The 26,262-nt window shown below is 34.8% G+C and overlaps 1 protein-coding gene across 5 annotated transcripts in view; it reads left to right on the forward strand.

Annotated features, from left to right (window-relative positions):
- Window positions 1-26,262, forward strand: part of FRYL (FRY like transcription coactivator) — a 162,932-nt gene that overhangs the window by 69,993 nt on the left and 66,677 nt on the right. For 3 of the 5 annotated variants that reach the window (XM_051617268.1, XM_051617269.1, XM_051617270.1), the window contains exons 4-16: window positions 2,650-2,703; window positions 7,531-7,670; window positions 8,088-8,184; window positions 10,398-10,477; window positions 10,935-11,015; window positions 11,464-11,632; window positions 12,689-12,781; window positions 15,343-15,441; window positions 16,923-17,024; window positions 22,968-23,071; window positions 23,683-23,791; window positions 24,776-24,862; window positions 25,466-25,637. In XM_051617268.1, coding sequence (XP_051473228.1) covers window positions 2,650-2,703; window positions 7,531-7,670; window positions 8,088-8,184; window positions 10,398-10,477; window positions 10,935-11,015; window positions 11,464-11,632; window positions 12,689-12,781; window positions 15,343-15,441; window positions 16,923-17,024; window positions 22,968-23,071; window positions 23,683-23,791; window positions 24,776-24,862; window positions 25,466-25,637 — 1,387 coding nt within the window. Of the gene's footprint in view, window positions 1-2,649; window positions 2,704-7,530; window positions 7,671-8,087; window positions 8,185-10,397; window positions 10,478-10,934; window positions 11,016-11,463; window positions 11,633-12,688; window positions 12,782-15,342; window positions 15,442-16,922; window positions 17,025-19,876; window positions 19,922-22,967; window positions 23,072-23,682; window positions 23,792-24,775; window positions 24,863-25,465; window positions 25,638-26,262 lie in introns of all 5 variants that reach the window. The other 2 variants (XM_051617266.1, XM_051617267.1) reach the window with 1 other exon arrangement.

Genomic DNA, 26,262 nt, shown 5'->3' on the forward strand with positions numbered 1-26,262 from the left:
TGACAAAGCAGAGTTAGAAAAAGACATTAAAAGAGAATAAGTTTCAAAGCCATGCAAATAATTCAGAGGCCTTGATAAATGTTTGACTGGGTTAAATAATATAATTTGGTCTTGTTACATTAACTATGGTGGTATTTGCCTTTTAGCAGGTAAGATGTTTAATGCTGAGGAAAAACAATAGAGAGGATTATGAACTTTTAGCATCTTAAGTTGTTATGATACTAAAAATCTTAAACGTTATATCAACATTTTATGTACAGAGGTGTCTCAGTCAGTATAGAATGTGTGGGGAAAAATCTAAACTTTCAGAGCAATCTTAAAAACAGCTTGCTCTATATTGATACATATTTCCATATAACTTCTATTTGTTACCATTCTTGAGCGATTTCTGATTTTAGACAAGTGCAGTGTGTATAAAAAACAGAGTGTCTGTTCACCTGAATAAAAGCATTGTAGTACCATAGTGGAAATGTGGCATGTTGGGCATTTTATCATAAGAAGACCTAAAGAACCTGACTCATTATCATCTTCTTACGGGAAAGTTACTTCTCCATCTTCTTGGGAAATATTTTTCTAGTTATTTCATTCAGCTCATTCAGCAATACACAATGTTTATATAGGGTGGAACGTTTCTCATGTTTCTTCTTTATAGATAAGATTACAATTATTTGTGCAGTTTATCTAAAAGCATCGTACAGATAATAACATGAATTCACATGCAGTAGATGTTTCCTTATAAAAAAGGGGAGGGGAGAATTCTAGTTAAAAGGGGATTCTGATTTGCAAGTGCTCTTGGGAGCTTTAAACATCTGCTGCAAAAACTTCAGTTTTCATAGCTGTATTTTGAACATAATTCATAAAATTCTATGCATTTGTAAGATTTAAAAAAAAAAAAAAGTGTAGGAAAAAAGTTAAGAAATTGAAAACTACCTAACTTGTTAATTTGTACCTGTGTTATTCCGGGTTATACTTCTAGAGTAGGCAAATGTTTTTTGCCTGAGTAATGTTGAATTAAGGTTTTCAGAGGCTTTCATAGTTGCCAGAGATTGTGTTCTTTGAACACCAAATACAGTTCATGCACTCATAGCAGAAAACGCCAGAAATTGTCTCGTGCTTTCAAGATGAAGATTAGGACAAGCAAAAATAAGCTGCCAGTTTGAATCTTGGATTTGATTCAAGCAGTGCCGTTTTGTATCTCTTCACCACACAGCCTGTCTGTTGCAGCCTTGCAAGTGTTAGATGCCCAGCAGTATTGAGTTCTCATAAGCATTTTTGGCAACAGCCTCACCGTATGGGTGTTGTCTCTACTGAGCAGTGTTCACTGCGGCACAACCTGTTGAGCAGTTCTAGCTATCAGTACCGCTGACGACTCCTTTTACATCCAAGATCAGACAAATTACTAGCTCTTCTAGTTTACTATGTGACTTAATTTGCTCCATAAAAGCTCTTTGTTTGCTTAGTGTAATCTAATGTGGGCTGTTAACCCCTTGAGTACTTTGTCTACTTTCCTTGTCAAAATGAAGTGAAAAGTAGTTTAAAATTCCTGTCATGTAGCAAAAAATTCTCATTACATATATGGCTTACTGCTTTGTAGTATGCCCTTACTGTGGCACTTGGTTTACTGTAAATAATTGATCCTCAGAGCCAGTAGATAGTATTTTTGTTTGGGTTGTTTGTTTGGGTTTTTTTCCTTTTTGTCGTCGTTCCCCCCTCCCCCCCCCCCCCCTTTTTTTTTTTTTAATTACTTTCCAATGTACTCTAGCAAGAGACTATAAAACCTGTATTTCTTGTACCTGTATAATTTGGTACTCTCAACGGTGACTAGCAACAATTACTATTACATTGCTATTACAGTTTGTAGAGTTGTAGAAACACTTAGGTTAGAAAATACCTTCAAGATCATAGAGTCCAACCATAAACCTGACACTGCCAAGTCCACCACTAAAACATGTCCCTGAGTGCCAGGAGTATTTTCTTACTGCCTTCATTCTCACTACCTTTTTTTTTGTCAGGAATATAATTTAATTTTGCTTTTAACAGAGCAGTATGTCTAATGGTGCTGGTAGCAATGAAATATTGTAATAATTACAGTAATATCGCATCTTTTCTATACCTTACAAAGTTATTTCCGGTGTAAAGCAAATTGTTTCTGACATTCTCCATTCCCTGGGCTAGGTTTTCTAGCTATTTTTTCATTGCAGTTCAGGGAAGGCGCAGATTGGAAATGCATTGGACAATAGTCTCTGCCTTTGTGAAGCTTTATAAAATTAATTCTTATATCTTGCAATAACAGCCTTATATGAACATGAATATACTTGTTAATTAAGATGGGAATGGCTTTCCTTCTAAGTTACTCTTGGCACCCTCTGCCAGCTGTCTCTGTTGAGCACACAGCTGTAGGCCCCGCAGTTAGGAAGAGGTGCCTGGCATCTTCTGTTTGTCAGTCTTTAATGTTATTACTATTAAACAAACAAATTTAAGCTAGGTACTCTTCTATTTTTTGAGTACACTTCATGTCTTCAGAAATAGTTCTAGCTGAAAAATAATGCAAATACTCATATTAAAAGTTACTTCTTTGTTCTGTAATGTAACTGAGAAAGAAGGAATTGAATAATGAAATTTATGCTTTGTTTTATATTTTTTTTGCAGGAAAAGCTCTTGTCCAGATCTCTTCAAAGAGGTGAAGATCTTCAGTTTGACCAGGTAGGAGACACGTAATTGAAGGTAGTTTTTATTGGATTAAGGTGGCCTCTGTTTTTAAAGATAAGTGGTTTTACTGCTGTAAAGACTTGGAACATCCACATCTGAATCAGTGTTAGAAAATTTAGACCTTTGATGTTATTTAGGCTTTGTTTTTCATTGTAGATTATGGTAGGAAGAAACTACTAGAATAGATGGAGGTGGAGGAGTGGAATGTTTGAAGCTTGCAGTGAAAGCTACTGGAGGAAAGATGGTAAAATATGGTAGGGGACAAAAAGACGTGATTTATCTCCGTTCCTGTTACAGGCTTTGTGTAATTTCAGCCTATACCACTTATTGTTGCAATGTTTGGCATTCTGCTTTTTTAAGAAAACAGTGTTAATTTAGTAATAGGGCTTTTACTGAGGACTTTTTGTTTCTATGGCAGAAGGCATAAGGTAGATTAAAAATGTCCTTCACTGAGTATGTAGTTTCACTGTGAGGCTATTCTGTTCACTTACTATAAGTGAATTAATTAAAACTAATTAGTTTTGATATGTGTTTGTGCATGTATGTATGTATGTGAGTTCTTATTTTGTTCTTCTGTTATTTGCAATCTACTTTGGGTTCATGAGATCTGAATATTAATGCTCCTGAAGAATTATTTCAGAGAGTCAAAGTGGAATGCTTCTCTTGAGGTGACAGGGATTGTGAATTTTTATAGGGAATTTTGGACATTGTTTGGCAGAAGGAATTAAGATCGCTTTGCTCTTCTCTGTTCATTGCTGGGTGTAGAATCCCAGATTAAGTTCAGTTTTCCAGCAGTGCAGAAGATTGCAGAGTAAAGAATTTGGCAAAGTATAGGGAAGAGGATGATCCAGAGTGCACGGCCACAGCATCCAGCAGAGAAACTAGAGCTATTGCAGGGTGAACCTTTTTCACGCAGAGATCTTTATCGAGTTAGGAATTTGAGTCTAAAAAGTGGCTTTAGCTGTACTGCTATGGTGTCTGAGCCTATTGAGTGTTGTACTTTGTGAATAAAAGAAAAATTGCAACACAAGAGGGACTCAGAGTAAGAAAGTATGTAGTTAACACACATTTTCTCAGCTCAGTAAGCTATGAGAAAAAAGATGGAGGAGGGAGGCATGTGGTGTTGTCTGTCCCTGCAATTAAAATGTAAAATAGCTGTATAATGGGATTATAAATTGTTTTTATTGGAAGCATAACCAGATCAAGAGGGCGTGTTAATACCATGTGTATAGGTTTTAGTCAATAGGTTTTATTTCTCAATTTGTATGATTATTTTGTTGGCCATTGAGTTTTTAATTAGGGGAAAAAAAGTAAATTTAACCAAAAGAGATTAAACTTAGGAAAATGAAAAGGAGAGTTTTATGTTGATACACTTCTAAACTGTTCAAAATTTTAGCATTTCAATACCAATTCTTTGCCTTTATCATTCCCAGCACATCAAGAATGTACCAGAGAGGAATTTTTTTTATAGAGCATATATTGCATTTCTGAAATTTTTTTTGCTTATACAGCTTGAAACTGCAATAATTTGTATTTTTCTTTTTTTGTTCGCTGTAGGAACCATATTTGGCAGTTTCCTACTCTTGTCCTAAGATACCAAAACTTTATAATCATGCAGAAGCATCTGTTGGCCTTCTCACCAACTTTGCTGAAAGCAGATATGTCTCAGAGGTTCAGGATTGTTCATCATTAGGCACAACTTGAGTGAAGTTTTCAGGATCAGGATTGTGGCCATAGCTGCAATTTGGGCTCTAGCATCTTACTGTAATTTTGCATCTCTCTCTCCTTATCCAATCCAGTGTATTTTTGGGTATGTTAAGTGCAGCAATTAGCAATGTATTACAGCTTTTGAGACTGGATCACACTTTGCTGTTCCATTCCAAGGAATGTGCATATACATAATGATAACTGGTCTATCTCTGTCCTCTTGGGCATGATAGGGTCATTCTTTGTCTGAATTGCTGCTTTCAACCTAGGAATAATTTACTGCTGAAATAAAAGGGTATACTTCTAATTATTTACATAAGATAATGAATTTAGCATCCAACAGTATGGTAATTATTTTAAATAAAAAGAGTACTTGTATAGCTCATGCTCTACTTAGCAGCTATGTAATATCAGTAAAGATTTCATCTTTGTGATAGTGTTAAGGATGCAAAACTTGGCAGGAAATAAATAATTATAAAATGAATTTTTCAATTAAAGAGGAAAATACTTTATAATGCCAGTAGTCTCTGGGTTTAGCACTTCACCGATGATATTTTTTTTAAATGCATGTGATACAGCTTGTTTCTTTTGGAAGACTGTGCAAATTGCCTAACCGCTGGAACATTTATTGGTAGTAGTAGTGATAATATACTGTGTAAACTTGAAGGAAAGCCTAAGGAAATGTTAAATAAAGCTAAAATGTAGCATTCTTTTTGTCTTTTTCTGTCATTTCAGAAGGAGAGCAGAGGAGTAGAGGTGTTTTATGGGGTCATTTTACATTGACAGCACAGGATAACTTAAGTGTTTGCTTAATTTTTTCCTGTCCTGTTGCATGGACAAGTTTTGGATATATTGTTATTTTTGGAGAAAGATAACTTAATATATTTCCCTAGTTTTAAGGTTATTTGTAGTATGGGATTAGACAGCAAATTCTGAAGACCTTTTGGATTGCTCTGCTTGATGAAAGACACCTTCATCAAGTTTAGCTCTAGCTTTCATTCTAAAGATTACCTGTTACATTGATAATTTTATGCTGTCTCATACCTTCAGTTTAGTAACTAATTAGCAGGGTTCATTTTTTTCTGCTTTCTCGATATTTTTTTTTTCTAAAATACATTAATGCTTTTAACTTGTGAGTTCAACAGAGATGTTTGAGTAGCCCAAGCTGATGCAAGCAACAGGCATTTCTTGCACATGAAACATCAGTTAAGTTTTTTTAAAGTTTATCAATGCAAATGAGTCTTTTTACTGAAGGGTAGTTTTAATAGTAGCCTGCAGATGTCTCAGATTTCCTTAAATTTTTTCTTCTTCTCCTCTCCCTCTTTGCAAGTTTTTGCTATTTTTTTTTCAAGAAAGTTTGTCAGACCTCTGCTACATCAGAACATTCTCTTGAGCAGCATCTTAATTTGTACATGTTGCTTTCCATCATACACTGCTTCATTTCAGATCACAATGTAACTTTACAGTGGTAAAATTGAGCTGTTTTTTACTGTCCATTTCTAGAACTCTGATGTGTATTTACTAGTTGGCTGGGTATTTATTTTGCCTGGATATGGGTGCACAAGGAAAAGGCTTGCAATATGCTTATTTTCCAAAGCAGGTAATAAAGATTTCAACATATATTAGTATAAAAATGAAAGTAGTCTCAAAAGGGGTAGCCTTTTGCTCTGAGATGCAAGTCATTATAGCAAGTCTAAAGAGTATTTCTAGATTCTCTCTCTTATCTGTTTTAAAAGGCTTCTTATGACTTTGCGTTGCCTGCAGGAACTGTCTTAAGCTTTTTGTGCAGTTAGCTCAACGTGTCTGCCTCTCCTGCAGTTGGCATGCCTGGTTTCTCTACAAAATCCCTTTTTAGTCGATGTCCTATTCACAGACAATAATTACAAGGAAAAATGTAATTCATTATTCTAGTAAAAATTTCTGAGTGAAACCTAGTTCCTATTCACATTTGGGATATATGTAGTTTGTATTGTGTAGTGGGATTTAAAATGTTATTAATTTAAGAATTTACTTATTTTGAGGAAGTTTCTCCACTTCTTTAAATAATTAAGGGATTTTTCAGAGAATCAAGAATACCACTTAACTGTTACAGCTTGAATAGCTGACTGGTAACAAGCTGAGTAAAGTATTCAGATGGTTGAAAGAAATCCTTCTGAGGGTTCCATATGGTTAACCTGTCCCCATCCTTTCTACAAACTTGAAAAACTGAAATGCTTCAAATGAGGACAAAGAAATGACAACATTGATGTGATCTTGGTTTTCTGGAATAGTGAATAATAGAAAAGTTATAGTATGAGAATGGCTTTTATTGAAACCTCTTATGTGAAAGATGCAGGAGGTAATTTATATGTGGCATCAGTGAGCAATGTGATAACTCTTCTCTTTCTGCCAGTGTTGTAGGGATGGGCTTGCTCCTTGCTGCCTCTGGCCAGGGAGATTATAGGTACTTTATATCTTTCACCATTCATTCGTCTCCTTTCCAAGCCTGGACACTGATGAGCTCAAATTAAAGGAAGCCTAGAGAATTTACTTTTCATGCCATGTTGAAGTCTAACTTCTATAGTGGTTTCTATCGTGTTTCACAGATAAGTTTATCTGGGCAGTAGATAGGGGAGTTATGCTGAAAAGAAATACAGCTTGAGATGTAAACTGTCAAAAGTATTAAAAGTAGAGTCAAATCTGTGTCAAGCTGTTACTTTTGTAAGCATGTTTTGGAAGGTTTAGGAGGGCTATCTCTTTTCTTTGATTTGTAATGCAAAGGTATGTATGCTTCAGAGAATCATGGCAACATTCAGAGACATCCTAAAATCTCTGCTGCTTTCTCAGTGGTTTTATAGGTGTTACCTGTATACATTTAGGATTCTGTGATCCCTGTCACCTTTGGAATACTTTTTGTCCTTAAATTTCTCTTAAATTACTTAACCTAGAGTCTCATATTTACAGCAGTTGTCTTGGATGAAAGTGAAACCTCTAGTTTCCACATAATAAAATTATATGATATGCAGTTTCTAATGTTAAATACCAAATTGAAAGAATTATTATAATTCTAGGATTTTTAGATTGCTTTATCATGCTAAACTGTTTTGTTTTTTTTTATTTTTATTTTTTCCCCAGTTGATAAGCTCTATGAGCTCAGTAGCAGAGCACTGTCTCCCCTCCTTATTGCGCACCTTGTTTGACTGGTACAGGCGTCAAAATGGAACAGAAGATGAATCTTACGAGTATAGACCTCGGTCTAGCACAAAATCCAAGGGGTAAGAGATTTCCTTGCAAAATATGTGTGCTTTGTACTTTTTTGACAAATATTTTGTATTTTGATACAAATAATGAAACTGTGTAGAAAGACCATGGTCTTCTTTGAGGCAGTGTATTTAACTTGTGTAGATTATATGCATGAAGTGACTTAATGGTTTGGGGATTGTTATGCAGAAGGAAGTTGATTGCTGATAATTCCAATAATTTTTTTCCCTTTTAAAAATTGTTTTGGTTGTTGGCAGGTCCTTTCAAGAGAGGGCAAGATGTCAGTGCTGCACCAAACCCTGAAGTCTTTCTAGCCATCCATTTTATACACATGTGCAGCAATGATTGCATGAAAGACATGCATAACCCTTCTCTGCAATAATTATATTCAGTCTTGTGTGTGATACATCTGTTCTTGATTTCTTTTTTAGGGATGACCAACAACGTGAAAGAGATTATCTACTTGAAAGGAGGGACTTAGCTGTAGATTTCATTTTTTGTTTAGTTTTAATAGAAGTTCTAAAACAGGTAAGCTCTTTTGCAAACTTACTTTAATCTTTTGCTTTTAATGTCAGTTTCAATAATATATTTTAATTTTTTATATTAAAACCTGGAGTGCATGTATATATATATATATATATATATATGCTGAGCATATGCAAGGCTGTAATTATATTCTAGTTGAATAAAGCCTTTAAACTTTCCTGTCTTTTGTTTACATGCCTGCATGATCTCGGTTCATGTCTTGGATTCACTAAGTCAAAGCTGCTGATGTGCTGCAGGAAACAAGACTAAAAAATATAATTTTAATATGTTCAGTACCTTTTTACTGCGTAAACATTTTTGAAATACAATGTGAAATCTTTGAATTACAAGATTAAAATGTCACTTTATAAAAAAATTTAAAAGGGTATGTAATTTTGCTTGTCCTTATAGGGTAGTGCTAGATATTGTCACACACATTTTCTGTTAATACAAAATTTGCACTGACGTAAAGACAAGAGGATAGAGTTTGGCTTCAAGTAGCAGCATTTTTTTTCTTGCATTTTTTGAGAGAAGGAAGAGATGACTGTAAGAAAGAGTTTGAAACATGAATAAGACATGAATAAATTTCACTTTTCAGATACTTAAGTGGTTTATATCTTCTGTGTATAGGTACATGAAGATGAAATGGCTCTCTGTACTAAGTAAAACAAAGACTATGATTTCGTTTGCAAATAGTTTTTAGGAGTTTTATGTTATGTGGTTGTGTATGACATGTTTGGGATACAGGGTAAAACTGAATTAGTAAAAGAGCTGCCTGTCCTTCTCTGAGGCACCCACTAACCATCCAAAGTGATTTTCCTGTGCTACAAGCTCAGAGATGCAGAGATCAGTACTAAAGCCGTCAAACTCTTATGTGTTAGTGTTTTACAGAAAATCTTTATTTCATGCTCACTCCCTGTCTGAATTTTCTATCAGTGCAAAACAAAAAACGGAAATGAAACAAGTTATTTAGGATTGCAGGGTTGTATGGCTAGCTCCTGTATTGTGAGCTGGTTCTAGTTTTTCTGTCTATTAGAGTTCATGTTGCCAGTAATTCAGATGTTGAGAGAGGTGCCAAAGTTTTGGTCTTGTAGAGAGTATGTGGTGACTCCTGTAATACTTGGTGAGCCTCTCACACCTGTGCTCCAGGCAAGATAGGTATTTTCCACTAAGGGTGTTTTCATCTGCTAAAACCTGCCACTAAACATAGATATGCTACTTCAGAGAATCCTTTGGTAAATTTAGTGTTAAATGGTATCTAAAGGAGGGTTTGTATGTCCTGCCTGTAATGTGAACCTGCAATTAGACAAGCAAAGCACAGAAAGGATGGCTTTTTATCAATGAACATATTTGCATTCACATGATGTCCTTCTCTCTGGGAGCCCTAGCATGGTTTAATTCTTAGAAACTGATTTCAGATTATGCAAAGGGTATAATCCAGCCCTTTCTGTAATATGCACAGAGCAACTGGAGAGAGGGTGGCAAACATGACCTATGTAGGAGAAAAATCTATTGCATAAATGACTTCATATTGCTCTTTGTATAAATATGAATGTAAATAGCTGCTTCCAGTAACCGGATGTTCTTGGACATGAATAGCTTTCTTGATGCAGAAGCGTATTAAATATTCAAGCAATAAGTGCTTGATTTTCTGTAGACAAGACAGGAGTCTTTTCTTCTAATATGTTTAAATTTTTAAATTTCTCCTCAAATTGTTATTTATTGCTAGGAAGATTTGTGTGTGTTTCGGCTGCTTTCATTTGCAGAAACTTGAAAATTGATAAGACAATATCTTCTGCAAATTTTTTTTTTGTTTTGTCTTCTTTTATATTGAGATGAATTACATTTTGAGGTTAAATCTGTATTAGTAACACCACACAAGGTAGAAAGTGTGAAAAGATGCATAATTAACCTAGTCTGATAAGTTTCAATGGCAAATTTATAGTGTTTGCATTGCTGTTGTTTATTTTATTATGAATTTAATCCCTAAAAGCCAGCATGCAAAATAATTTAAAAGAAAGTCAATACAGGCTGTGTAAATGTTCATATATTGCAGCATTAACTTGATATCATATGCCAACAAAGGATTTGTTTTTTGACAGTGGTGGGAGAGGTGTTGGCAGGGCATCTCACAGTACTGTTTATGTACTTCATACATACCTACATGTGTATGTACACGCATAGTTACATAGATATAAATGATACCTGTATTTCAGATACCTGTTCATCCAGTGCCAGATCCTTTAGTCCATGAAGTTCTAAACTTGGCTTTTAAGCACTTTAAACATAAGGAAGGGTAAGTTTCACTCATGTACTTTAAACTAATTTGTGTGTATTTCCAGTCAGTGCTTGATTGTTATTGTTTGCCTCACATGTAACATGTTGATGATAATACTATAAATGAACACTGGTGTCTTTAAATTTAAAATGTATCTTGAAAGAACACAGTTGCCTTCAATATAATGCTGAGTTTATTTTGCTTAGAATATACAGAATGATTTGCACAGCCAGCCAGAGTAAGAAAGGATGAGTTTGGACAGCTATAGTAAACTTCCTGTGCACTCAGAGTATGTCTCTTACATCTGCTCAGTGAAACTACATCACTTTAAATGTTACCTATGCATTTTATGCTTGACTTTAATTGTTTTTATGGTAATCATCTACCTTGCTATGGAATAAACTTCTTGGCTGTAATGAACAAAGTTGTATTTAACACCTTTCTTTTTTTTGCTTTTTTTTTTTTTCCTTTTTAGGTATTCAGGAACCAACACTGGGAATGTGCATATTATTGCAGACTTATATGCAGAAGTGACAGGGGTTCTTGCTCAATCAAAGTAAGTTCAGTCTCTGGCTCTCCTTGTTTTTGGAGAAGAATGATGACAGAATTAAATACTATTTAATACAGCAGTGTTTATTAATGATTCCAGTAACTAATCCTTTTAGTGTAGTCTGTCATGGCCATCTTATGTTCTAGCACAAGAAATTTGAACGAATTAGTAAATAATGTTTAGTACAACACTGAATTTCTTTGCTGTCAACTTGTATGTGCAGGAAGGGAGGCCTGGGATCAGTCAGTAGTTAGTTACTGAGTATATTCTACAGTTCTGATCATCATAGGCATGCTTAAATGCCTAGATTTTAAGAATCGGGGTACATGTTGCTTGTGTTTCTTTTACTGTAGGTGCAGTTATCGTTAACAGACTAAAGATAGCTGTTTAAAATTCAGACATCGTATAAAAGTAACAAGGAATGCAAGTAATTTCCATCTATGTCCCTTTTCAGGTTTCAAGCTGTTAGGAAGAAGTTTGTCACTGAATTAAAGGAACTGCGACAAAAAGAACAGAGTCCTCATGTAGTACAAAGTATCATCAGTTTGATTATGGGAATGAAGTTTTTTCGAGTAAAGATGTATCCCGTGGAGGATTTTGAAGCATCATTTCAGTTCATGCAGGTAAATTAATATAACAGGAAACTGAAATGAGCATAAACTTTATTGTTTAAGTCATGAAGCTACAAAGATGCTTGATGTGATCAGTCACTTACTCTACTTGAATGTTGTCCTTCCTGCTTTTCTGTTTCATTCGTAAGTTCTCAGAGGTATGAATCATTTGTTGCTCTGCAGGTCATGGGGACCTAGCATAATGAGAACCCGTTCTCAGCTGTCACAGTTATGTGGCAAACCTGTAATACATGAATTTACTCAAGACTAAATAATAATCAGTAGCAATAAAATAATTTTCTTTCATTATGAAAACAGTAGATTAAATAATACAGTTACTTGATACATATTTTTAACAGCTGAGATGCAAGAAACACTTTTTTAAAAAAACACTTCAGTTAGTTTTCAGAGAGATTTTCCTTCTCTTGCTTGTAGATCAAAAAATTGTATTTATGAATAACTCACCCATTCCACAGTAACTGACGTTATTGCAACTTGGTCATAGGTTTTATTAGAGCTATTTAGCAGCCATTGACCATTATCTCAGTCCTGAAAAAACTAACATGCACATACATGCTTTAGATTGTGTCCAGAATGGTCAGTTTGTTATGGTGGTGTGTGCATGCATGTGCGTGGATTATCATCTCTGTAAGATTTTCTTTGCATCAAAGTAATCTTGAAAATGAGTAAAAAATAAAATATTATTTTCTAATAATTTCAATAGAGGCAAGTTTTTTTTTTATTTTGGAACTCCAGAATAATCTGAGGAAAAATACACATCTTTATAATCTTTTCTATTCTAAGTACACTTTATATGCTGAGTAGAAAGTGAATATCTGCTTGGTATTACAAATTTTCGGTCAGTTTCTTTTTTATTGCTGGAGAAACAGGCTTTAAAGTTTCTGATGTTTTTGCAAAGTTGATATTGTCAAGGAATATAAGACTAACTTAAACACATCAAATTTAAAAATTCAGATTCATTATTAATGTGGTACTGCTAGACATTTTCATACTATAGTGACATTTGTCTTCTTTTTCTAAATGTTCTTCTAATGCTTCCTTACTAAGGAATGTGCTCAATACTTCCTGGAAGTAAAAGATAAAGATATAAAACATGCACTTGCTGGTTTGTTTGTGGAAATTCTCATTCCTGTGGCTGCTGTAAGTATTTTTATTTTCCCCCTCACCTTCAATAACGCTCTCATTGTTAAATTCACTATATCACACTTTATACTGTCACTGTATTACATTTTTACAGATTCAGAAAGACTATTAAGTAAATTACAAGCACCTACATGAGCTTTTGAATGGAAATGTGTCAGTGATTGTTTATTAGCTAGTTTCCAATTTATTTTCAGAACCTTTTAAAACTGTCTATTTTTTAAGACCCTTTTACCACTAGAATGCTGTCTAATCTTACACTTGCTGGAAGATTTTGAATTTTCCTTGGTTTAATACTTGTTCATTCAAGGGTCCCAATAACTTTTTAGCTGAAACCTGTTCTTTCCAGAATAAACTGAGATACGTAGCATATTTGTAATCCAGTAGGGAGAGTGTGATTTTCTATGCAAGAAGGAAGAATGTACGTTTTGTCTCATTAAATAAAAAACCTTCATGAAGTGAATATCCACCAGATGTGATCCTTCAAATGGAAGAGCAGTCAATCATCTCCCACCTATGTTTTAGATCTAAAGCCAGAAATTTTACTCAGCAGCCATCAACAAGAAAAAAAAACTCTGTATCAATCACAGTCTTGTATGTACAGTGCCTGTAGTGGTGCCAGTGAGGATGTTTTGGGTCAGGACAGGTTCTCCCTCTTCCGCCAAGGCTTTCACTCGCTTATCAGTGAGGAGTTTTGGCAGCTCAGTATACCTGAAGTTGACCATTTACCACAAGCTCATAATTATAAGACAGATACTTGCTGAAATCTGGATCTCACTTGGGCATACTTATACTCTTTTAGAGAATTACCTGTCCTGTTAGAGTGAATGCATTTGTCGTTTTCAGTTCCACAGTTGCTTGGCAGCCAGGGTGCACAGTGAAAGTACTTCGTCTTTAGGTACACCTGAATATTAGCTTGCAAAATCACAATTTAAATACAGTGGATACTGCACATACAGCCATGAGGTAGAAGCAGCATTTGGGCATTGGGACTCTGGGGAGGTCACTGCGGTGGCACACGTGCCAGCTGTGCCAAGCACCTGTGGTGTTCTGTGGGTTGCTCCCTACAAGCATTGCCTGAACCAGCGCTTCAGACGGCTGGTGAGGGAGGCTTGATCTTTCCTTCTGACTCATTGAGTCTCTAATAATTTCATACAAATTGAGCTTCTTAAATAGAAGCAGAGAGCCCCATCCCTGACTGAGATGCAGTTGAGAGGGTCAGTCATTCTCTTGGAAGATGTGAGATGCAGGTTTGAATCTTTTTTTGAAGCAGACAAAGGAACTGCATTTAGATCTTTCTGTATCTTGGATACAGAAAATTGCTTGAGCTAAAAAGCTATTTGGTTTCAGTATTCTGACTTTACTGTCATTCTCTTTCTTAGTCATTCAGGCATTTATTAAAATAAGACCTGATTTGGACCCTGCAGATATGACAGATGACAGCATATTTTACAGTGGGGAAGTTAAGGCTGGTGTGTAAGCCTGAGATTATATCCCAAAGCAACAGTGGGGTGTTACCAACAACTGACTAGTGTCTCATGTGGAGCTAGCAGGTTACTGATCTACTTATAGCTTTAAAATAGCGAAAGATAAATAATTTGAGAATACGTAGGATGTGATTTAAAACTTAATTACTTTCTCAGTTCTTTTGTTTAGGGTTTGTAAATGTTACAGAGATACTATACGCTATTTTTTATGCTTCCCCATCAGGAATGTTTTTGGAGTGTTCTTAGCAAGGTGGACATGATATATCTTTTAATAACTTTGAATAATAAAAACTAAAAAAAATTACCTTATAGGAAAATCATTAGTATAAGGGTTCTCTTCCAGAAAAGCCAGCTCCTTCTCCAACACCCTACCCCAACTCCCCAGTTTGATAAATAAAGCAGAAATACAACATAAAACAGCAGGTTGAGATTAATGTTTAAATGAATCATCACTGATACCCAGAGAGAAGCCTTAGAGAATTGCAGGGGTTTTGATGTAGTTGTCTGGTTTCTGGAAGGAAGGCTATTCTCTATGCAAGAAGAGTGGGTAAAAAAGGTGTAGGGCTCCCTGTATCTGTTTAGCTAATTCTAAAAGCTGAACAAAGACCACTTACCTGGTTGGTTGGCAGGTAATCCTGTGTATAATTTCTCAAATTTCCAGTTTTCAGAACTGGAGGACACAAAAAGGGGGAACAGTGAAAAAGTTACAGAAGTTGTTTTAAAAATATATCTAATTATGCATTTACGGAGTTTCGATGTAGTTTTTATTTGTTAACTGGTAGCAAATACTTTTCCTTGTTTAAGTGTAGAATACTGGCCACATTCTTAAAATAGTGGGTTTTCTAATGGGTTTTGTGTTTGTTCTGTTTTGGTTTTTTAACTGTGTGGTTGCAGTGTATGACATGATTTCTTATGCTTCTGTTTATATTTCCAATAAGTATACTCAAGCATTTACTTAATGTGAGATTTCACTTTTAAATTTAAATGGTGTTGAATTCATAAATATCTTAATGTATAGTTAAATTGCCTTCTGTATGAACTTCTAAACCCATTTATATGTGTATTTTTTAATAGGCTGTTAAAAATGAAGTGAATGTGCCATGTTTGAAAAATTTTGTGGAGATGCTTTATCAGACTACCTTTGAATTGAGTTCAAGAAAGAAGCATTCACTGGTATTTTAAAGAAATATTTCAACTTCTTCATTATGCTCATCTTAGACTTTTTAAGTAGTACATTGTATGGGGAAAAGCTAACAGCTGTATGAATTTAGATTCTTAACTCTTCAGTTCAAGTAATTCAATTCACACTGTTCATGTGCATTTGCTATAACTTTTGTTTCTTTGCAACGTACATGTGCTGTTATTTCACTAGTGAGATTTTTTTTAAATCAGTGCCTGTTTGTATTATTGTAGTTCATTTTAGCACTGAGTTACCTAACCTAATGTCTCTTCTAAAAAGAACTTGCATTTAGGGAGTCTATATTATTTGAATTATGTTTCATTAAAAAAAAAGAAGTGCCAGACAAAACTTTTCCAGCAAAATAACAGCCTGTTAATACCCCTGCTCTGCCTGTTTTCTCCTGTCCTCATACAATTGGTTTTTCTTTTTCCAGTATTATTTATTATCTCTCTTGGATAAAAATATATGGTGGGTTTTTTTCCCCTAAGCCTGCATCTTAGCAAGGGTTTAAATCTCTTATTAATGCAGTATTTGATAATTTTTTGTGACCACGACAACTGTGTTTCAAGTTGATTAACTTCACTGTGCCGAAATGTAAAGCTAAATTTTGTGTTACAGTTAGCATATTCGGTAGATGCAAGTGAATTTGAAATGGTTGATCCTTACTTTCATGTTAGGGATGAGCTTCACTTTCTGGCATTCTGGGCATTATAAAGCATGTATCATTCTATACGTAGTTAAACTCCTTATGCAAGAATAACATAAAGTAGTTGATGTTAGTATTCATAATGTCATTTTATTTATGAAGTCAGAAACATTTTTACGTCAAGAATCACAATTTACCTATTCATCCTCATTCTTTAATTTTGCTCCATAGCAAGATAATCTGCATCAGATTTTATATTAATTACCTTTATGTATTTTGCTAAAGTTTGTGGTGTTTAAACAAATTTCACATTACTAAAGCAAAGCTGAGTCACGCTAGTCTGCATATTCACAGACTTTATTAAATGGTGCTTCATTCCTTACGAGAAGAGACCTTGAGGAGAGGTAACATTTCTGACAACTTGAAGTCTGCCTTGGTCGATTATGTTCTTTCCTGAATATTTGAGTCAGTTCCCTCTCCCAGCCTATAGGACCCCATTAATTGAATCCTGTGGCTGCAGGGAAAGAACAGATATTTTTAAAAGGGTGAGATCTGCTCGCATTCTTTGTTTGAGATCAGGCCTTGCTAGGGAATGAGCTTCACCATGGTCCCACCGCCCCAGTCTTACACCATGAGCTCTTACAGCCCATAGGTCATACCCAGGACACCACACCTGGCATGTGTGTCCTAGTGCAACGGGGAAGGCTGCTGTTCTAAAACTGTGGGAGCAAGAGACAAGAACCAACTGTAGGTCTCATTCTCGATGTACGAGACTTAGGAGGTCTGCAAAGAGCAATTTGATCAATTCTTTTTCCCCCCTACTCATAGGCTTTGTATCCATTGATCACCTGCCTGTTGTGTGTCAGTCAGAAACAGTTTTTTTTAAATAACTGGCACGTTTTCCTGCAGAACTGTTTGTCACATCTAAAGGTAAGACTTCTTTTCAATTCAGGAACTGTCTCAAATCAATAGCATTTATTCCAATATGTTCTCAGCATTCTTGTGCCAAATGAACAATGAATGTTTGGCTGTTTAAAAGGACACTGTGATTTTTAAATTTTTTTAAAAATTAAATGTCTTAAATTTCCCTTAGATTTAAATATAGTGGTAAGTTTTTGTGATGCTATGTAGTGCAGGAAATAGATGTGGCCCCCTTGGGGACCATGAGTTATTGAGCAAACTCTGCAGGAGAAGTATCTGCTAATAATTGCTGGTTATGACAGAGAAAAAGTACCAACTGATTCTTCAAATGTAAAATGTGAGAAAAGTCTCTTGTCTACTCGTCTAAGTAGAATATATTAAATGTAAAAGTTCTTTCTCTTGTTAATTTATTGAAGGACTAGAAAATTAGTTGGGAGTCCAGAAAAGGGCTCATATGTACAGACTGTGATGTGTATTTTGCAAATAAAAGTTACGGTGTCCCTTTAACTCATGGCTTTAGCTGACAGCATTGTAAACTTGAGTTGATTGATAAAGAGATCAAGATACTTGGAAATCAGGGTTTTGATGTAGTGATTTCCTTGTAGTGTTAATTGTTGTACATGTTCTTTCCTTAATTTTTAGTAACATAGTTCATAATTTTGCCTAATGTGTTGATTTTGATAATTTTAGTAAATTATTTGATCTGCCTTCACAATATTAATTCTGGTTAGGTATAAGTTATAATTCTGAAGCTTATTAATAAAATATGTAAACCATTATGAAGTCAGGAGGAAATAGGTTTAGCTGCTTGGATTGTTTTTTAAGGGTCATTTTGTTTTCATTATGTCTTTCACACTTTTCTGTTGCTTGTTGGGTTTTTGTATTTTTCATCTAACATTTGCAGTTCTTTTGCAATGTTTTCCTTTATTTTTGTCTTCTTGGTTTATTTTGCTTATGGAAGCTGCTTTTGCTTTTGTTTTTAAAGCTTTAAAAATATGTATATATCTTACAATCTAGGAGTTGCATTTTTCTGGCACAATGTCCATTACTGGTAATGGATGTATTAAAATTATAAATGCCAGTGAGTTTAACTGCTAGTTGCTGAGCATGCATTTTATATTTTACTTAGTTTTGTTAACCACTAACAGCTTAACACATTTACTGTAAGGCTCTATTCAGCAGAAATTCTACATACGAGTTTCTGCAATTCAGAATTTGTAGTGTTACGATGCTGTGCCATCAATAATTTATTTAGGATATTTGATGGCTTGGTTTAACTTGGTCCACCAAATACTATATTTTTCTGGGTGCTTAGCTTGTTCAGAAACTTAACTGTTGAGTTTAATCTTGAAAAATACACCTCCACTCTCCTTATGTGCCTTATGATTTAATGTGTTCCCTTGTTTCTGAAGCTAATTAAATGCATGCAGTCTGTAATAAGTAATCTCATTAATTTATAAATCTGAATTTCACTGCAGTTTAGTGTTTTAGATTTTCCCTTCCCCATTTTATTTCCTAATTACTAAAGTTCTTTTATGTGCAGTTACTTAAATATGTAAAATGCAATATGGATTCCAAATCCATTGTCTGTAGTGTCTTTCTTATTTGATCAAGTAATTTTGAGAATTACTAAGAGATACTTTAGAGTATTGAAAATGTTCATCTGCCCCTTCTGTATTAGTTAAATTAACAAATTAAGGTTTTAAATAACAACAACACGTAGGCTCTGCCACACGGATATTTTGTGAAGAGCACAGTCCTGTTAGCAAGCTGCAAAGAGGTAATAAAGGTCATGGATTTGTGGTGATCAGTTTATTCCCTGGTGACTGCCCAGTGCAAACTTACCTGGCAGTAAACCCTTTGTGGTCACACTTTGGTGAAGAGATTTGCCACAGTTTGAATCTCACATCTTTGCAGTTGATTCATAGTATCTGATGCATAGTATTTTCATACTCTGCCTTACCTTCTTGTATTTCAGTACTATGCTGTACTTGATAATGCTCCTGAGAGTGCTCTGAATCCTGATACAATACTATCAAATATTTATTGTCCTTGTGAACGCTTTGTACTGGGTTTCAGTGTACCCTACCTGTAGTTATCCTCAAAGCAGGTGTCTTGTATGGGAAAACAGCCTTGCTGACAAGCCTGGGTTTTGGGGGTTTTTTCTTTCTTCTTGCAGTCACTGCTCTGAGGAAGGATTAATTAGCTCTGGGTCTGGATCAATGCAAATATCAGATAAGTGAATTATAAGAGTCAGTTTAGACCTGGAGTGGTCCAAAGGGTGTCTCTTGGCATGTGTATAGCTGGCCTTGGCCCACAGAGCAGTTGCGATGCCCTTTCAGCATTGAGCCCAGCTGGGTATTTCTTTACACACTGTAATAATGTAGACAAAATTATGAATTTGTTCAGCAGACAATAACACTGGTTCAGTACTGTAAAACATTTTACTTACTTTTTTGACTAGTATTTAGATAGACTAATTTTAGCAGGTTTGTCAGAAAGATGATAGATTCTTGGATGAAGCTGAGTTGTTATGGTATCCTTAGCACCTCTTCTGTGGAGAGGAAGGAGCATTTAAGAAAGCTGCTGAAATGGGAGAGAAAAGTGACTATAATTCTGCACCACTGTTAGGTGGAAAATAATTATTTTTTTTTTTCACAATTTAGCCTTAGTGTCTGTAACCACAAAACCTTGAAAAGTGGAGGAACTTTTTCTGCCACTGTAGCAAACCCTGTATTTCTACTGAATAGAGTCCTTACTAGACAGCTATCTGTTGTTTTTGTGCTTCTTTTCATCTAACATGCATGTGCCTCCCATTCTCATGTTTGTTATGTTTTGCTGTCTCACATTGCTTTATTTAGATGCCATCTAACAACAGTATCAGAAAACAAATAGAAACACTACAGGTGAGTTAATACGTTGTTACAACTGTGAAACGTTGCTCTGTTTCATGTAAATACTTTGCTTTGTTTTTTATGTTAATTGTATTTTGTGTTTTCCTTTCTTTGTAAAATTGATATTAGCACTGTTAATAAGCAGCAGGACTGAAAATAGCTAATGTTTCAAAGACTTTTTTTTCTCACCAGGAAGTAAAGGGAAAAGATCAGGAAATTACCTAATATCAGTTTTTCCTTGAAGGTGAAAATGTGGCTTTGTGAGATTGAGTGTCAATATCACAGCTAGTTTCCCTGAACAGTAGTGCATGTTTCCACTGGAAGTCAACTGCCTATTCAGATGTATGGTTTTTTTCTGTTAACTCATTTAAAAAAGTGTCTTGCATGCGAGCGAACTTGAAAATGTTTTCACAATAAAAAAATGTGAAACTGATTTACTGTAACAACTTGCAGTGCACTAACTCGAAAGACTTTTACACTGTTGGTTTTGCAGGTTTTAAAAAGTAGAAATTGTTTTAGTTCAGAACAGAAGAAAAGTTTAACATCAGTATTAAAAAGTACTTTCTTCAGTAAGTGACTACATTTGACTAACATGAAAAAAATGCTATCTTGTTTCTTGCCTTCATTGAGATATGTTTTATTGATTCATCTTAATGTGTTGTGTAAAACTACTGTGGATTTGCTCTTACTTTTTTGGTTTTGTAACAGAGATAGTTCTTGACTTATTCCATCATCTGTTGATATAATTTATATTAAAAGTTATAGGATTTGAAACAAAAACCCAGAGAGAGTGCTTTAAAATCTGACAGACATCTGCTAAAGTGACTAAAATTCATCCAGGTTGGAGAATTGCTTAGACATAAATACTGTATTCCACTTGCAATAATCTCAGAAAGGAAATATTGGCATATTAACACCAAGTATACAAGAAGTGTGCTGTAACTTGGACCCAAAAAGCCATTTCCTTCCTGCATAATTGTTTAGCTCCTAGTTATAGGAAGAGATAATGAAAATTTTCAATGCTTAAGAACTTAGAAGTACTGCTGCATATATTTTGTAACCATTTTTATAAGACAATTGAAAGCCAATAATAAATTTGTGGTTTTCTTCTGGTCCTGTAAATCAAGCTGTCCTGTGAAATATAAAATATAAGAAAACTAAGAGTTTAAGAAAAATAAGAAGCATTACTCAGGTCTAGATACATCATTTCAGATAGACTTCAGTAATGCATGTACTGATGAATTCACCAGCCTACTTTGAACGTGGACTGTTGACCTGTAGATTAAATATGATAACTTGTAATATAATGTTTCTTTGCTGTTTCAGTTGATTAAAATCAGAGCTCTCACACTCTCACCCTCTTGTACAATTATGAGTGTTTACTTCTTCCTTACAGGAGTGCTGTTGTTAACTGGAAAGTGGGACAGTTATCTGTCTGAATACTAACCAGGGACACATGTAACTTTTTACTGGTTAGATTTTGTCCATCACCTTCCTAAATTTCCCCACTGCCTAGTTGCAGGTGTGCTAGTTCAGAGGTGATGGCAGGAGCAAATTGATGGGTGTGAAAGCAGGGTAGAACAGCACTATCACTGGTGTAGGCTAGGTTAAGGTGTTCCTTCTAATATCCTGATAAACAGTCATGTATGTTTTGTGTCTGTGAAGTACCACTTCTGCCTCTCTGATTGTGTGATAGGCTTTTAGCCTTTCTTAAAGTAAGCTGCTGCCAAAAGCAGTAGTCCCGACCCACCTGTGTTAAAGCCATCCAAATTACTCTCATTTCTATAGTCTATTGCACATTGATATGGCCGAGAAATTATTTGGATCAACTTACAGGTCTGAGTTGGATGTTTTTACTCCTAGAATCAGTGCAAAGGGAGCAGTGAGATTGCAGAAGAGGGAACCAAGGATGAGAACCATATCTTTATGATGAGTATGGTCTTAGATCCATGTAAACCCTTTCTGAAATTGTACTCCGCTTGTCCTGGGAGGACAAAGTACTCTGCTACTTGACTCATTGCCTTGTGGTAGAGGCCACAGAATGTGAGATTAGTTTGTTTCAGCCATCATACAGATATGACTTGGAACAGAGGGGCTTCCCTAGAGATGGATATGGTGTGTTTTTGGGGTTCTTTTTTTTTTTTTTTTTTTCCCCACTGAGAGAACATCCAAAAAGATGACAACTGGGAATTGTTTATTCATAAGCTCATACTTAGGCCAATTCCAAAAATCTTGCTGGACACTTCAAGATTTTAAATATGCCAAGAATCATTAGTTGGAGTAGCTATGAAGAATGTTAGTTACTGTTCTTAAGAGCTAGGAGGAGCAAAGCTAAACTCCTAGTAGCAGCTTTAAGACATAAAGTATTTGTTTTTTCACACAGTGCATAATCTCAAATGAATTATGCTACAAGATTTTATATTGTATTTTTATATATTACATATAATGTTATATATTGTGTAATTCTAGATAACTATAAAAATTGATGGTTTTAATAAAAATCAATTGGAAGTGAGTAAAGACTAATACAGCCCACAGGAAGTGGCTGTGAAGTTGGGTGAAGCCTGGAGTGCACACCCAGACAAGCATCCTTGTGTGCCTGCCCTGTTTTGCATTCTTTTATTCTGCACCTGCTACTGTCTGCTGTCATAAACTGAATGATGGACTTAACCTGATCCAAAACAACTCGTACCATACTTTAGACAAACTGTAGGTTAGTTTGCTATGAAGTATGTATTTGTTACCAATGGCTCTCAGAAAAGTTCTTGGAAGCAGTGTACCTTGGTGTTCATTTCAAGAGGAAGATCTTTTTAATTACTTCTCTGCTCTCAGAGTGAGAGGTGTGTAAAATGATCTGGAATTATCAGTTAAATATTCAGGTAGTATTGGAAATATGTGATACAACATTGTTTTTATGAAAACACAGTCAAACTTGTAGTCAGTATTAAATCAGTTTTCATTGTTTAGTTTGAAAATATTATCAAAAGTCAAACGAGTCATAATAGAATAATGAGTGTCTTATAGGCAAGAGTAACCGTATTTTTCATTTGTTTTACAGAATAAAGATCCCAAAATGTCTCGAGTTGCACTGGAATCTTTGTATAGGTTATTGTGGGTTTATGTTATTAGAATAAAATGTGAAAGCAACACTGTAACTCAAAGGTAAGTTCATTATTCAAAGGATTTTCAACTATTGAGTGGTGGTGTGGGGGGTTTCCCCTAGTGATATCAAGACATCTTGAAGCCAGCTCAGGAAAGATGAAATGGGGTAAATAGGGGAACAATGGCTTCATCTAAATAAAGAAAACTAAAAGAAGTGATCACTTTGAAGAGGAGAAATAATAGAGTCTATGATTTTTGTTGCAGGGATAGAAGAGGGTGGAGAGATAGGAAGCAGGGAATTTGTTAAAGGCCCTAATGGTATCAGAACAAATAGGGTATGAAGTGGCCATCACAAAGTATGGACTGGAAGTGAAAAGATTGTCTATAAAATTAGCATAATGAGAGTTTGGAGTAGTCGTTCAGATTTTGCCTCTCCTCCTGACAAACTAGTTTAAAGCAGGATCTTGGTCACTTTATAAATGAACCCATGATATTGTTTGTTGCCTGTGACAATAGAGGACTATGCTTTCTGTAGGACCTGTCATATGCTTCTGAATTATTTAGTAGTAACCGCCTCTCCACCAGACTTAAACTGCAACATCTCTGCTATTATAAACAGTTATTTTTAAAGGTTTTTTTATATATTTCTTTTTGGTTTTAAATTCTTGTAGCCGTCTCATGAGCATTGTTTCAGCACTTTTTCCAAAAGGATCACGTAGTGTGGTCCCACGAGACACACCTCTGAATATATTTGTGAAGATTATTCAGTTCATTGCTCAGGTAAGAATACTTCCAGGTAGGGCTTATAAGAGTAGAATGAACATTGTTATTTGAAAGAAATGTGAATTTAAAGCTAGTTTTAAAATTATTTGCACTGAATTAATAGTCTTAAATTGTGAATAGAATTTTCCCAAATATGTGTAACAAATAAAATATTTTTTCTGTTTCTACTAGTGGCAAAATTATTTTCCTTTAACTTCAGCAACTGTTGTGTATGAACATTATGATGATTAATATTTACATTTGTAAGGCACTCTTGGGGGATGCATATGTAAAAATATACTAATATAATTAGTATATTCAATTATAATATTTGTAGAAGGGACAAAGCATTCAAACAGTAACATCCACTTATATTTAGCCTGTAGATTAGCCTCTATAGACAGAAAAATTACAGAATGTGTGAAGTAGTGTGTAGTTAGTATTGCATTATGATTTATGTTATTTTAGGTACTTCTGTTGTCCTAATACCAAAATGCAGGATACAATCTCACAAGATAAACTTTTACTCATCTGTAATGTCATAGGTTAGAGACATGTTTTCCTGTCTTACAGATAGCTTGTCTGTGCTTCTGCTTCCAAAATTATTTGCTTTTGTTCATACAGGAATGAGGCAGGATACACAACAGTTTTGCTTCCCAGAGCTTCTCTTTTTATCACTAATTTTTTGTTATCTAAAACATTTCAGCTTGTTGTAGAAACATGCTTGGCCTGAGTGGAATTGTCTGTGATTTTTCTCAGGAGAAATGGTTCAGCTGTATAAGGAGATAATTTGTGCTAAATGGTACTACATTTAAAGAATAACATTAAGTCTTAAGAATAAATAGGAAAAAGGAATAATAAAAAAAACTTTTTACTTTTTTTTTTTTTTAATTTTACTACACAATACCCAGCACCTGTGCAAAGCCAAGAAAGTAGACTGTGCATATTAACAGAGATGATCATGTCATGCATATTAACAGAAATTATAATTTTCCTTTATAGGAACGTTTGGATTTTGCAATGAAAGAAATAATATTTGATCTTCTTAGCGTTGGGAAGTCACCTAAAACCTTCACTATTAATCCAGAGGTAAAAAAGATCGTTACTTGCATGTTACAGGGCATTGGAGGAATTTTTTTTTTTTTATAAGTGTTTAACTGTTTTTTTGGCCAGGAATAAAGCAGATTACTTGAATATCTGAAGGGAGGGGGGCTGTTCTGCTAAAACTAAAGAAGTAATTGTAGTTGAGCACAATCCTGTTTCATTTTCAGTAAGCTAACAGCAGTACTATAGTTCAGAGTTATTTCAACAATATTTTCAGTAAGTATGTGTGAATTCTTGCTACAGTATAGCTCTAAAGCCTTTTTTCAGGGAAGTAATTCCTAGCTCTTACTGTTGAGGACCCAGTCTAACAGATGAGACATTTAAGCCATGTCTGTCTTCAGTATGTCATTCTTGAGATTCGTATTAAGCCGTAAGTCTTTAGAGCTCTGTACTATAAAATACACAGTATATTATCCTGTGCCACATTTAAATAATGCCTGTTCTACTGGAACCCTACTGGTGTCTGTTTAAAAGAGGAAAAATGCGGTTTGTGTTTTACCTTGTTTGTATTACTTAAATGTTATAATTCCTTCTGGTTTTGTTTTGTTTGTTTGTTTGTTTGTTTTCCTCCCTTTTTTGCTATTGAAGAGGATGAACATTGGTCTCAGAGTCTTCCTTGTCATAGCAGATAGCTTGCAGCAGAAAGATGGTGAACCACCAATGCCAACAACAGGAGTTGTTCTTCCCTCAGGAAATACTCTGCGTGTGAAGAAAATTTTTCTTAATAAAACACTGACAGATGAAGAAGCAAAAGTTATAGGTATGTTATATTCTTTTATCACTTGGCATTCCAATATGTGCATATTTATTCTCAATTATTCGCAAACAGTACATTTGTGTAACTCTATTTCTGTATTTATTTTGTTAGTGAGAATCTAATGATAGTCTGTTATAACAGAATTGCTTTAATTCTTTAGAGAGGGCTGCTAGACAATATTGACCTTCTGGTGTCCAAGTCTTTTTTTGAAGGATTTTGCACTGCCAAATTGTCATAAAGAAGCCTGAGTGCAATTAGTGTGGTAAATAGCATGGCAATTTTAATTGCCTTGATGTCACTTTAGAATATCCTAAATGTCTCACAGCTGAAGTGGAGGAAGACAATTTTGATCTCTGCTTTATTGATCTTCTGTGTATGAGTTGTCTCTGAAGGACTGTTTCAACACTTCAAATTTAAAATAGAACTAAAATGCTTGCAATTCAGAAAACAGAAAAGCAACTGATGGTTGCTTCCTTATTTACTGTAATACCTCCTATTACTCATTTAACATGCATTGCTTTTGGCACTTACAGTGTGTTTCATGTCATCTTTTGGTCAAGAAGAAAATTGTTCTAAGCTGAAAAGGTGGCAAATATTTTCATTAAAATGTGAAAATTAAGTGAGAACA

The sequence above is a fragment of the Apus apus genome, chromosome 4 (assembly GCF_020740795.1).
Source record: "Apus apus isolate bApuApu2 chromosome 4, bApuApu2.pri.cur, whole genome shotgun sequence".
Classification (NCBI taxonomy): Eukaryota; Metazoa; Chordata; class Aves; order Apodiformes; family Apodidae; genus Apus; species Apus apus.